At 33.2% G+C, this 14,633-nt stretch overlaps 2 protein-coding genes across 2 annotated transcripts in view; both read right to left on the bottom strand.

The window, feature by feature from the left end:
• Nucleotides 1-387: 387 nt before the first annotated feature.
• On the bottom strand, nucleotides 388-1,863 carry LOC131612215 (ethylene-responsive transcription factor 1-like). The gene has a single exon (XM_058884019.1). The coding sequence runs from the start codon at nucleotides 1,815-1,817 to the stop codon at nucleotides 1,182-1,184; it is 636 nt and encodes a 211-aa protein (XP_058740002.1). The 5' UTR covers nucleotides 1,818-1,863; the 3' UTR covers nucleotides 388-1,181.
• A 12,085-nt stretch (nucleotides 1,864-13,948) lies between these two features.
• LOC131614529 (ethylene-responsive transcription factor 2-like) overlaps nucleotides 13,949-14,633 on the bottom strand; it is a 1,018-nt gene continuing 333 nt past the window's right edge. The window contains exon 2 of the mRNA XM_058886102.1: nucleotides 13,949-14,524. Coding sequence (XP_058742085.1) covers nucleotides 13,989-14,524 — 536 coding nt within the window. The 3' untranslated portion in view covers nucleotides 13,949-13,988. The remainder of the gene's footprint in view (nucleotides 14,525-14,633) is intronic.

The following is a 14,633-nucleotide window of genomic DNA, read 5'->3' as shown; positions in this document are numbered from 1 at the left end:
GGGTGATTAAGAATGTTTTGATTAGGTCTTCAAACTTACTCATGGGAAGATCCTAAATAAGGGAGGCTTTTTGTGTTTAGGTTTTAGAGACCTTATTTCATTTTCCAATTTCATGAAGCATTGGTGAATGAAATTGAAAGGTTTATAAAGGGGAGGATTTCTTAGAATCTTAGATGGAAGAGATTGTTCTTTCTCCACGAATCCGATCACTTATTTCTTTTCAATCTTCCAAGAATTTCAGTTTAATGTGGAGAGTGATAATTGGGTATGGAAACATTCCAGCGATGGTCTCTTTTTAGTGGCATCCATGTATTTAGCCTAATCAGACGTTCCTCCTCTCTCCGAGAGAAAATTAGCTAGACAGAAACTAACTATTGTGTTCATTTGAGATAGTTGAGCTCCCTCTAAAATGATGATCTTTTCTTAGCAGCTATTGCTGGATAGATTCCTTTAAGAGACAATTTATTCAAGTGGAATATTTTTTTGGACCAGAGGGTCTCTCTTGTATTTTGTGTGGGATTCGTTAGATACTTCCTTACATCTATTTGTTACTCATAATCTAGTCTCTAGTACCTAATGTAGGACCTTTAAGTGACCGGAATGCACTAAATTCTCCGCAATGATCTTAGTTTACTATTTGAGTTCTCCCTAAGGATTTTAGTTTACTATTTGAGTTTTTTTTTAATCTCTAGGAGTGAAAGTTTACTTAAGGGGAGATTTCATATTATAATTTGGCATACAGTCGTGTTGTGTATTTGGTTATTCTTTTCCTCTTATAATCCAACAACATAATATTGCAATTAAAAAAAGGTCTTGTCTTTGTATCAATATGATAATATCAAATTCTATTTATTTATAGTTATTCTTTTCCTCGTATAACCCAACACCATAATATTCAAGTGAAAGTGATGTTAATTACGACAGATCGAAGAAGTAAGTATCGGTTTGGTACGCATATAAGTATTCCCTTAGAGATAAATTGAATTTGTGCATCTCTAATATGCTTTCTTTCTTTTTGCAACTTAACATCAAATCCAAAAGAAACGTTCTTTTGGAAAAATAACAACATTAATTGTTGTAGTTTTGCTCAAACATCACCCCATTAATATCAACCGGGTAATGCAAAAAAATATTAAGAAACTGCACAAATCAAAAGAAAACATAAAATTAACAAAACTACTCTAGGAGCTCCAGATTAGAGTGCAATCACTCAACTCATTCACCCATTGCTCAAAGTCATTTTCCTGTGAGATCTTTCCAATTTCAACCACCATGGCTTGACTTCTATTCTTGGCTAATTTGTTAAGTAGGTCAGCCATACCCCTCCTCCTCTTTGACCCCGGTGACGATGACTCACAACTTCCCTCAGACGAAGAAGGCTCGGGTGAGTCCCGTTTCAAAACCACCTCCCTTTTTGGCTCTGACGTATCTAACATAGACACGTCGTTGCCAATAAGGTGGGGAAAATTAACCTTGGCTTTATGACCACGCATCTTGAAAGCAGCTTTCTCATAAGCCAAAGCTGCTTCTTCCTCGGTCAAATAAGTCCCTAACCAAACCCTAGCGCCATTCTTTTTTGGATCTCTGATCTCCGCCGCAAACTTCCCCCACGGCCTACGCCTCACGCCCTTGTACCGCTTCCATGACACAGGAGCTACGCTAACCTCAACAGCCCCTACAGATTTGTCTGAATCACTATCACTCTTAGGGCTTGAAAAAGATTGATAAGATGTTTGAAAACTGGAATCATCACAAAGAAGGTATTCTTGAACATGTTCCAAAAATGCAAAATCTGGATCATTGGTGGTAGAAGCCATGTTTTGGATCTAAATAAAGATTACCGTTTAGAGAGTAACTGACACTAAGGGATATAGCTCTATATATACTACAAACTTTTTATGTATAGCAACAAAACAACTCTTGTTATGCAATTGTATATTCAAAAAATGACATTGAAACCGCGTGATGTTATTCATTTTTTAAATAAATATTCCTTTCAAGGTCACTTCGGTGAAACTTCAAGAGCCTTTGAGTTGTGTAAATGGTCATAACTTTTAGTTGTTCAACAATTGAATTGAATATATATATAAAACCCCATTTTTTGATATTTTATTCTCTTCTCTCTTTGTTGGTTATCGCACGTGGGTCTTAGTTTGTTTTATTTGTTAAATATATTAGGGGAAAATAAACGTATAAGATTCTTTTGTTGGTGATGATAAATAATGCACCATTAAATATTAAACAACATTGTATGGAGATAATATCTCTTAATCATGAAACACTAATTTTCCTCTATTATATAATATTTTGTCATATTTGTAAATAAATGTTTGTTTTTTCATTTTCAACTAATAACAAATTTGTAGGTACACACGGGTTCGGGTCGGATATGCGATTTATTTTTACAGATAATATTAGTTGACAATAAAGATATTAGATTGTCGGAAAAAACACAATTTGTAATAATCAATCGAAATGCAAAAATTTAATAAATCGTAAAAGAAAAAATATAATTAATTACATGTTTAATGATATATAAAAAATGATTTTCCATAAAAGAGAAATGGGTTTGATGGATTATGTAAAAGAAATAATAAAATAATTAAAGAAAAATCCGTGCGTCCGCACGGGTTCTGGTACGGGACGCGCATTTGTATTAAATTTTTATTTTTTAATAGAAAAATATCTGATACCCGTTAAAAAATAATAATTGAATATATAGAAAAATATCTGATACCCGTTAAAAAATAATAATTGAATATATAGAAAAATGTTTGGTACATGTGAAAAAATAATAATTAAATGTATAGAAAAATGTCTGGTACACGTGAAAAAAATAATAATTGAATGTATAGAAAAATATCTGGTACCCGTGAAAAAATAATAATTAAATATTTTAATCAATAACTTTATGTTCTCATTAATGTTCAATATTCTGATCAGTAATTTGACAGTCCCGTTAATATTCAATATTTTGAACAGTCACTTCACGTTCCTATTGTAATTATTTTAATTTGATATTATAAAAAAAATTAAAATTATCATCTTAGTAAAATACTATTTTCAACATCGAAATCATCATTTTTAAATATATGTAATTATAAGTAAATAAATTATTATTTCATATTTCCTTTATAATAATAAATTTTGTCAAAAATCTCATTTTTGTTTATCAAAAAATAAATATAGACAAACAACTATTAAGTATTTAGTAACACTATTAAGTATGAAAAAAGCTTTATAGGTTTTGGAAGATATCTCAAATGATTATAAAGTCTAATAAATTTCAACAAAATGCAAGATATACAATTCATTAATAAAGACGTATAGTATATTTTTGATGTAATTCAAATGATTATAGTAAATCTTCATAATACATATTTGACTTTTGGATACAAAGTCATTGTGTATAAAGTCATAATTTTTGTTTCCAACCACAACCAAAATAAATCAAATAACCATGTATATCATTAATCATTATAGACCATTTAAAGACGTTGTTGTCCACTACACTCGTTTACATCTAATAATCTACAATCCTGATGGTCGTAACCTGGTTCAGCTTCAGTTATTGCAGTTGCAGGCCAAATGTTTCTTATTATAGGATTCACTCACATATGTCTGACGGTTACCAAAGTGCATGATTCAAGGACCTAAGGCAAGTAAATGTAAAATTTTATATTAAGCGTAATTTCAAAAAATAATGACAAAAAGAAGCATAAATTCTAACAGTAGTCATTGGCTCAGACACCGACATCGATACGACACTGGGCACCGACAACAACAACCAAGCAAAATAGTAAAATGTAAGTCAAATTGACCGATGCTTACACTTTCAAGGACTAATTCGCATATTTACTTCAACGAAATTGCATAAACTATATATCCGAAACAAACAACTTCAATTAATATACCTGCTACATTTTTGACAGAATCCTTACTGCTTACCTCCAACAAAAACAACAGAAGTTTTCGAATGTTTTTCGCAAACTCTATGTCGCTTATGATACTCTCTACAATCACTAAGATCCGTGTTGCATCCATCAACCGAGAAAAACATATTCTGTAATCGATTCTGCACCCGCGATCTTTTTGACGATCCAGAAAACGACGACATGCCTTTCGAATCATCATGCTTTCTTCTAGTAGTATCCCGAACTGATTTTTCCAATGAATAAGAAGCCTCACGATGTATGAAATGCTTCCTAAAATTTTTAAATATCATTTATCATAAAAATACATACAATAGCCTATTTATCATTTACATGCTTATGATCTCCCTGAGAAAGAAGTTGTTCCATGAATTTTCTATAATGTTCTACAATTTATTGATTGGTTTCACAACTTGAACTTGCGAGAACACAAAATTTCGATTCATACCTGCAGTATCCCCATCCACCTTATCTACTTCAAGTCCATTCCGAATGACAAATCATTTACGTGATGAACATAAGGATGTGTGTCTACTAATCTGGTTTTCACATGTAGCAAAATAATTTGGTTGAACACGACTCAGAAAATTACTCAGACAAGCAACTAAGTGAGTATGTTGATCTGGTTTTCACCATTGTTGAAATGCCAAACCATTCACGATCTACAAAGAGTAACATTGAAGCTTTGGCATAGATAATCCCTCCAAAAAGTGAAAGGGAACTTGTTGGATCAGAAATGCTGCTCAGATGCTTGATTGAATTCATTGAAATTGTATGTGTGTCGCCGTCACAGTGCACAACAGACCACTCATCATCTCTGTTGTAGTGCACGACAGACCAATCATCATCATTGAATCCATTAACAGCATCGTTGAATCCTCTGCAGATTAAATTTTATCATAATCACTAAGTGTATCGATAAACTATGACAAATGTAAGGAAATCTTGGCAGAACTTGAAAATAAACAGCTGCATTAAAACATGTTATACTTGTAAGAAACAGGTGAATCTAAGTAATAAACAGGAGAAAAGTATAACCCACACTAACCTATAATTTCAATAATATCCAGGCTGGTGTTTGATGCATTAAGCTGGGATATAACTTGAGAACCAACAACATTTGCGAACATTGTTGCAGATTCTCGGTGCTCCTTAGTAAGACCAACAGATAACAGATCATCCACTCTCTTCTGCAAGATTTATAAGTACATACTGTAAAAAGATTGAGGGAATGAGCAGTTGGGAGAAGCAAACATGTCTGAATAACTTGTTTGCTACATTGACACTTTGAAACATTAAGCAACCTATAATATACACAGTTAAACATTGGTTCGTTCGACGATATTACTGACTCGTGTATATCCAATATAATTGAAGATGCTCTCATACTTATTTGTAAATATTTGAATTTTTGATAATGCTCCCAACTTTAGTAATTCAAGAGTACCGTGTAGTAACGCTTTTGAAATAAACAGGCATCCATGAGAGGAGAACTAAGTAACCCTGCAACATTTCTTTTTGTTCTGCTTTACATAAGTTAAACTTAACAAAAGAAATTATAATTGTTAGCTATAGAAAAATAAAATGCTGCAAGTAAGTAATTACAAGTGTTTTAATAATGTCATAGTCTGAAGATAATCATGCAGCTTTCCACTGATGTTGCAGTCCCAAGATCCTGTAAGAACTTTACCAATATTATAGAACCAGTTGGTTTTAGTTTCCAATCCTTAATAGAACCAGTTGGTTTTGGTTTCCATCCTTAGTAGAACCAGTTGTGGTAAAGAAAAACATTACAAATCTAGATCAAACCAACTCGTGATCATTAATGGTCAGCATGAAAAAATTACTGCAGACACACTTAATAACATATCTGGACAAATTTATACAAAATCTTAAAATTCAGAACAATATTATAATAAGTGAAAGGCACATAAATACATTCAATATAGATGTTTATGAAAAAACCTTATTGATCAATTAATAACTAACATAATAGATACATACTAAGCATGATGCCAAGTGCTACTAAGATCCTTTCTTTACAAAACTATCTACAATTCTCTCAAACCTTCCATATTTTTTGCACCCGTTAAGAATCATTCATTCATGTTATCAAGCTAAATTACAAAAAATAAGAAAGCTGGGAAGATAGAAAAATATTTTCAAAACACTTTTCCATGAACTCACAAGGTATTCATAAAACTCATTCTTCATTCACCGTGCATTGATATCCATTTTTCCAAGAATTGTGGCAACAACACCAGAGTGACCTACAAGTAATTTTATGTATGTTAAATTTCTTTCTCATCACAGTTTCAAGATAGGACTACATTCATGTTTGATAGAGTTTGAAAACTCAATGTAACAAATTGATGCTCAAACTTACCTGATTCATTGCAACATATTGAATCAAGTAGCACCATCCAATACATGTAGTGCCAACCCTGGAAAGAATAGGTCCATTACAAAGAATGGTTTGTTAAAATCAACAACAACAGTCATTAAAAAATATTTAATAACTAAACCAATAATCAAAGCACATGAATGGTTAATAACAAAACCTAAAAGTTCAAAATCTACACATGAAATAATCACATAAAGCAGTTTGAGCCTCAGGAGATAGGATATTATAGAGAATAAACATTACTTACATTAATAGGAACCAAATTTTGTTGTACCTTGAAGAATCAAGATCTACTCACTCAATACCTATCTGGTCTTCCCACAGCTACACAGTCATTTTTTTTCACCAAAGCAATTCCGATCCGGTTCAATTTTCTGAGTTTCAACTTGTAGTGTCAAAAGGTTACCATCAGTTTCCGACTTCCTTTTTAGGTCACGAAGGCGCCGCACGTGCCATCGGAAATCGCACCGCCATCGAATCTTCCCATCCCGCGTGAGCCCACATCACCAAACCTAAAACAACAAATACTAAATCAAAAACAAAATCGAAGTCATTCGAAACTCAATATCGAACATGAACGGTAAACATGAGTAAAAAAGAAAGAACAAAGAATCAGGAGAAGATTCGTGAGAGAGAAAAGAGGAAAATAGTTTAGAGATTTTTGACAGGTGAGAGGGGAAAGAATAGTTCACAAAGTGGATATGGAATTAGAAATGAGAAACCCTAAAAGTTAAAGCAGTCAGATTCAAAATTTGAAATCCCAAAAATTAGAAATGAGAAACGAAAAGTAGAAGACGACGTGGAGGTATGTCACAGAATCAAAATGAAAGGAAGTTGTTGAAGCAATCCACGTGGAGCATTATTAAGGCAGCAGGGCATTTTGGTCTTTTCCAGAGCATTAAATTTTCTTATATTGTAGATTAGGGGAAAATAAACGTATAAAATTCTTTTGTTGGTGATGATAAATAATGCACCATTAAATATTAAACAACATTGTATGGAGATAATATCTCTTAATCATGAAACACTAATTTTCCTCTATTATATAATATTTTGTCATATTTGTAAATAAATGTTTGTTTTTTCATTTTCAACTAATAACAAATTTGTAGGTACACACGGGTTCGGGTCAGATATGCGATTTTTTTTTACAGATAATATTAGATTGACAATAAAGATAATAGATTGTCGGAAAAAACACAATTTGTAATAATCAATTGAAATGCAAAAATTTAATAAATCGTAAAAGAAAAAATATAATTAATTACATGTTTAATGATATATAAAAAATGATTTTCCATAAAAGAGAAATGGGTTTGATGGATTATGTAAAAGAAATAATATATATATATATATATATATATATATATATATATATATATATATATATATATATATATATATATATATATATATATATATATATATATATATTATAACTTTCTAAAAATATAGGAAAGGGAAAAAATTTAATACATAAAGGGGCATTTACAAAAATTTGGAACAAATAAATAAAGAAGAAACTTAAGTGGAGTAGCATTTCTTATAATGGTAGCTTCACTTTAAAAATTGATTATATTAGAATAATGTTGTTTTCTGCTAAAATCATAGTTGATCGGTGAACAATTGATATGGATCGCTATAGTAGATTCAAGCTTTCAGTGCAATAGAGAAAGGATTGACCAACATGGTTATCACTCCAATGCCTAAGTCAGTATGAGAGTAAGATGAAGCAAATTAGATTTAAATTTAGATTACTTGAGAAATAACGCATTCTCCTTTTTACATAGTAATATGATTATAACTTATTGCTAATCTAATGGTGTGAGATGTAGGAGTCCGTCGTTGATATTGGGTTAGGATTTCCTACTTCCTAGTCTAGGATATCATACTTTTCCCGCACACGGGCTGGTGAGTCATTTTATTTTCTAGGCTATATTTATTGGGCCTTTTAGGCGGTCTAAAACAGTTGATTTCCAAGCCCTTGCCCATACTCTATAAGGTGAGGGCCTTGTTGCACTTTTTCTTCTTTTTCTGTCCATTGCTCTTTTTAAGTGAAAAGTCGTAATGTGGCATCATTTTCTTAGGTACCTTGTTTCTTAAATGTGTCCCATGCCCTAGATGCCTTTTCAATTTCTTTGTCATGATGACCTTTGGGTACTAAAATACCTAAGTATCTTTTGGAAAAATCTGGACAGGTAGTGCTTACTTCATTTCTTTCCGTAAGATATCTTATGATCTTCAGAACTATATGTATTGTTACCTTGCTCATTACTTTTGTTCTTTCATTATAGGCATTCTTTGCAACACACCATCTTCTTAACTAATGGGGTAGTATCTAATATGCGTCGAAAAGTGAAGGAAGACATTTCACATGCATGTGTAGATCCAGAAATTTTGGCGGCCACTTCTATTTTTCCTCGCGAAGGTAACATTGATAGGGCTTTCTTTGATGTGGGTCCCTCATATGACTGGCTTGTATTGATCCTAGCCAAAGATGAAAAAGATATGCAGCAAATATGGCAGGTGCATCATACCTTTTTGTGAATGCATATTTTTCGATTATGGGTCCCGGATTGCCTTTCAACAATTTCATAGTTGGAGTTCTAAACCATCTAATGATTTCTCATTCACGATTGATTCCTGTGAGTTGGTCTTTCATCAAAGTATTCTAGTACTGGTGTGACTACTGAGGGGGAAAAGTCATATTTGTCACTCTTCTTCCACCTTTTCAAGGTTCATAACAGTACAAAAAATCATGCGCATGGTTGGGGTTTAATTACGTTGATGTTGGTTACCCGTTACTTCGAAGTGTATTCCGATGACACGAGGCTCACGCAAAATCTTGTACCATAGAATCTGAACCAGAATATTGATGTACAAATTTATTTCGTATGTTCTATAGCCAAGGCCACATCTTAACAAGGAACATGTCATGTATCTACCAAGAGGATGATCTGTCCCAGGAGGATTTTTACCTAAAGAAACGATTAGTCACTTTCTTTAAAGAGTTGGGTTATGTCGAAGGGGTTGTTCCGCGAGACAAAGCCTCAAGAAAACCTTCAAAGAGGCTCATTGAAACTCTTTTGTCGATGGACACTAACACCAAGGAAAGAGGAATGTCTTTTTTGGTAAGCTCCCAATACTTTTATCTTTCTTTACTTGTCATCTTTGTCTACCGTGTTTCTTGGCGATTTTTAAATTTCCACGTGTATAATCAATGAATAGTGAGAAAGTAATTAAAAAAAATGAAGAAGGAAGCCCTAGATATCCTAGTGACGAAAAATTATTCAAGTGATAAAACACCCGTAGTTGTTTTTCGCGATAATGTTTTTATAAAATCTCAACTATTAGTACATTTACACGATTTTGAAATCAATCCATTCCTTTGTCATTAACATTTTTTGGAGAACTTTTCAGTTCATGGGGTTTACGCTAAACAGAAGGGGAATAAAGGCTAACTTAAGTGTCGTGCCATATTGAACATGAAAAGTTCAACCTAGGTTAAAATGGTTAAATAAATAAAATAAGAAAACAATATAAAAAAAAGAAATAAATAAATGTGAAAAGGTGCTATTTTTTAGACTAAAAAAGTGCAGTGCCTGCGGACTTAGCCCACCATGCTTTCACTTTTTTGCGTGACGGACCAAAATTTTAGGCCCGCACTCTCGACTATATATTACCGTCCCGTCCCGTTTTCTTGTTGACTTTTGTGGAGCGGGTCTATAAACGGGGTGGGCATGCCCATTTGTCACCCCTATATTCGGATAATGCATGTCATTGATGAAACTTTTCAAATTAACATTTAGGCCAAATAAAGACCAACTGATTCATCTTTGTACTCTTAGATAATAGTTGAAAATTCTCAAAAAAAATTTTAAAGAATTTCGGGCTAAAGAATTATTTTTCTTGGATATGGATGTAAGCGGATCATAAAAAATCAATTGAACCCAAAATTCAATTCAAACCAAATCGAAATTAAATTGATTATTCCTTGTTTGATTCTAAAATCGAACCAAACCTATGAAAATTGTTGCGGTTTGGTTTAGTTATTGGTTTTAGTTTTTATGAACCGATCAACCGAACTAATATAAATAATTATGCTCTAAATCTTTTATTTCATTCATCATTACGTCCAAAGTTTGCATCGGTCAACCATTTTCCATCTTTGTTTACATTTCCTTCCTTTGAGAAAATCAAGTATCTAGAACCAAACTCCAAAACATATAAAGTAAAAACCATAAGTCATAAAAACTTACTTTCACTGAATTACGGCTCTCGCTGTGCTCCACAATTGTTGCTCTCTTTACTGTCATTCTAATATATTATGGTTGTCTTCTTCGTGTTCAAGTTCTCTTCGTTAATTTTCATATTTTTTACCTTTTTTGTTTCTTCTTCTTCAACAAAATTACTTCTAGACTTGTTACAAATAGTTTTGATGTGTGTTTGAGATATGAAACATGTTCATTAATGTGTGTTTTGTTGTATTATATTTGTTAAAATTTCAAATCTCTTTCCAACCTTCTCATTCCAAGTGTCAACTTTTATATTTGATAGTGAACTTATTTCGTAATGCAGTGGAAATCATGTCACTATTTCGTATGGATTAAGAGAAACTTGTAATTTGTTTGAAAAAATAGAGCATGAAATAAATTATATGAAATGTATTTTTTTAAAATGATAGCATAAAATGCTCTAAAAACCACGATAGTGGAGAGTACACCGATGGATATAATGTTTGGAAAAAATATTATAAATCGATCAACGGAACCAAACCAAATCGAACCAAACCGGGTAGTTTGGTTTGGTTCCTTTTTTGAAAAATATTAAAAACCAAATCGATAGAGATATCATCGGTTCAGACCTTTTATTTTACAAAAACTCTATCTAAACTGATTTGATTTCACCCCTATTTGTGGAGCAAGGTTGATTAGAAATTCTCATGATTTTGTGTCTTCACTCATCAATTATGGGGTATTTTTAATTTTAAATAAGAATTTTGCGACGCCTTCCGGTCTATTTGGTTTCAATGCAATTATAAAAAATTTTATCACAAAACTTTATCCTTAAGTCAAATTTGTTGAGAATGTAATTCCTTACGTCGAAGCATGTTGTTCGACAGAAGTAAGGTTTTGTCGAATAGCCTATTGTATATCAAAGTTTTGTAGTTTTTGAAGTGTCGAAGGAGTTAGTCTCGACATGGATTTTGACTTAAGCTCAATTTTGTAGTGTTAGCAGAATTAGGTATTTTGGGCTTTGCTTAGGGAGCAAGCAAACTTTAAATCTATAACTAGGGAGTAACCCCTATTATTGTATAAAGAAGTTGCATAATTAAATAAAATTACAGTTTGTGAGCAGAGAGAAACTCTGCAGAAATTCTTCTTCCTTTATTTTTGTTGACACCCCAATTCCCTTTCTTTCCTAAGGTTGGTTGATTCACATAAGTGAAGAACAAGAGAGAATTTGATTGGTTGATTGAATTTTATTTATCAAGACTGGTTCAGAATTCTTCATAAGTTTGGTGTAATTTTTGTTGAGAAACAAGTGTGAGTTGTATGGAGAAACAAGTGTAAGTTCTAAGTCCCACTCACTTGAGCACTTTATAAGTGAGAGAACTCATACACCTATCACCTTAAGTTTTTGAATGAATATGTGGTGTCTCACTCACTTGTTTGGGTGAGTTTTTAACCTTTAGGTGAGTGTCTAATCCAATGTGAATGTTTTCCCCTCAATGATGACCCAACAGTTATATTAGAGCCTGATTCGAGTAAGAGACTGACTCCTTGTGTTAAAAGTCTTCTTGACATTGTGGTCAGGAGGCATGTCTCATTTAAGTCCCCATGACGAGATAAGGGTGTCTCTTAATGGCAGTACAAGCATGTGGATGAAAGAGCTTCCGCTTGAGGGGGAACATAATGGATGGACTCACACTTAAGGAGGAGATAGTTGAGAAACAAATGTGAGTTGTGTGGAAAAATAAGTGTGAGTTCTAAGTCCCACATTGCTTAGAAAAGTGAAGGTTGAGCATTTTATAAGTGAGAAAACCCATACACCTATCACCTTAAGGTTTTGGGTGAATATGTGGTGTCTCTCTCACTTGTTTGGGTGAGTTTTTAACCTTTAGGTGATTGTTTAGCCCAATGTGAATGGTTCCCCCTTAAAGATGACCCAACAATTTCAACATCTGGTATCTAGAGCACTGGCTGAGATATTCGTGGGAAGTAAAACGCAATGGCGATGAATTATCAAAATAGACATTTTCTGGCAAGTCTTCCGATTCTAAAGAGTCAGAGTTATGAAAATTGGTGCAAGCTAATGAAGGTTGTTTTCTGTTATCAAGATCTTTGGGATCTTGTGAAAGAAGTAACACCTTTTGCAAAAGACGCTACAGATGAAGAAAAGGTTGCACACAAAGAATTGAAGAAGAAAGATTATAAAGCTCTCTTTATAATTCATCAATGTATTGATCCAGACAATTTTGAGAAGCTGAGTGATGTCGAATCAGCGAAAGAAACATGGAAAAATCTGGAAAAATCACTTGGAGACGCAAAAAAGGTGAGATTACAAACTCGCAAGAGAACATATGAATTACTTCAGATGAAAGAACGTGAAAGCATAACTGATTTCTTTACTAGGGTTACAAAACTAGTGAATTAAATCAAAGTGTGTGCAGGAGCGCTTCTTTACCTCGCTCCAGCAAATAGAGATAAAAACACTTTCTAACCGAGGAGAAATCATATTTCTATAGCTTGTTGCAGTGGTTCTGAGTTTTCGATGCAATGGAGAGTAATGTTCAAGTCATTATGATATTGAAAAGTGGCGTTTGATTGAAAGAGGATTGAATACCTAAGAAATAACACATTTTTCCCTTTACATAAGAAAAATGATTGGTAGCAGAACGCGTGTGCTAAGACGCGAGATGCAACCAACTGTCAGATTGATCTAAACCATTAACAAAATATCTACGGGAGAAATTGCCTGCTCAATGAGAGAAAATAATCTATCTATTCTTCGCTAAAAAAGTTTTGTTACTTTGGGTCTTTTCCTTTTAGAACAATTAGTTAAATACATTATATTTAAATTTATCTCTCTTTAAAGTAATTCTTTTCCATCTAATTACAACTTTAAAATATGAGAATTGATATTGTTACACCAAAATTTGACAACTACACCGTATTTCATACGGTTTGGTTTTTTTTATTATATTAAATAATTATTTGTTTATTTTTTTAATGCAAATGAATACTTATTCTTGTTGTACAATTTAAAGTGTATGCATAGCACTCCTCTCAAAATATATTCAAATGTTTCTCCGCCATTATTGAGTATTCAGCCCCACGACAATTAATAGTCCATTTTTAAAATACAAAGGAAGGGAAATTGGTTTCTTTTCATTATCTTTCAGCTAACTTTTGCACTGAATTGACTTGAAATCAATGATTGCTCACACATGAAATATTGCCTTTCGAAAAGATAAAATGAAACTGTACATCTTAAAATAAAAAATCTTTTCAACTTAACATCAAGTCCAAAAGAACGTTCTTTCGGACAAATAACAACATTAATTGTTGTAGTTTTGCTTAAACATCACCCCTTGAAAATCATCAGGGTAATGAAAAAATAATAGAAAACATAAAATTAACAGAACTACTCTAGGAGCTCCAGATTAGAGTGCAATCATTCAACCCATTCACCCATTGCTCAAAATCATTTTCTTGTAAGGATTTCTCATTCTCAACCACCATAGCTTTACATCGACTCTTCGCTAATTTGTTAAGTAGATCAGCCATGCCCTTCCTCTTCTTCGATCCAGGTGACAATGACTCGCAACTTCCCTCGGACGATGAAGACTCTGGCGAGTCCCGTTTCAAAACCACTGAAACCACTTCCCTCTCCGGTACTGACTTAGACACGTCATTGCCAATGAGATGGGGAAAATTAACCTTAGCTTTTTGGCCACGCATCTTGAAAGCAGCTTTGTCGTAAGCCAAAGCTGCCTCCTCCTCGGTCAAATAAGTTCCTAACCAAACTCTAGCACCATTCTTTTTTGGATCTCTGATCTCTGCCGCGAACTTCCCCCATGGCCTACGCCTCACGCCCTTGTACCGCTTCCATATAGGAGGCGTGCTTACTTCCCTCCGCTCTATAATTGTGTCTGAATCATTGTCACCACTACTAGAAATTTGGCCTACGGCCACGCTAAAATTGTCCACAGCTCAGAAACTGTGGCCACATATATGATTTAGCCATGATTATCAAAGCGTAGACGTATGTTATAGAAATATTGAATCCGGAGT

Source organism: Vicia villosa, linkage group LG6, assembly GCF_029867415.1.
Source record: "Vicia villosa cultivar HV-30 ecotype Madison, WI linkage group LG6, Vvil1.0, whole genome shotgun sequence".
NCBI classification, from domain to species: Eukaryota; Viridiplantae; Streptophyta; class Magnoliopsida; order Fabales; family Fabaceae; genus Vicia; species Vicia villosa.
The sequence above is the reverse complement of the archived record's forward strand: the minus strand, read 5'-3'. Positions and strand labels throughout refer to the sequence as shown.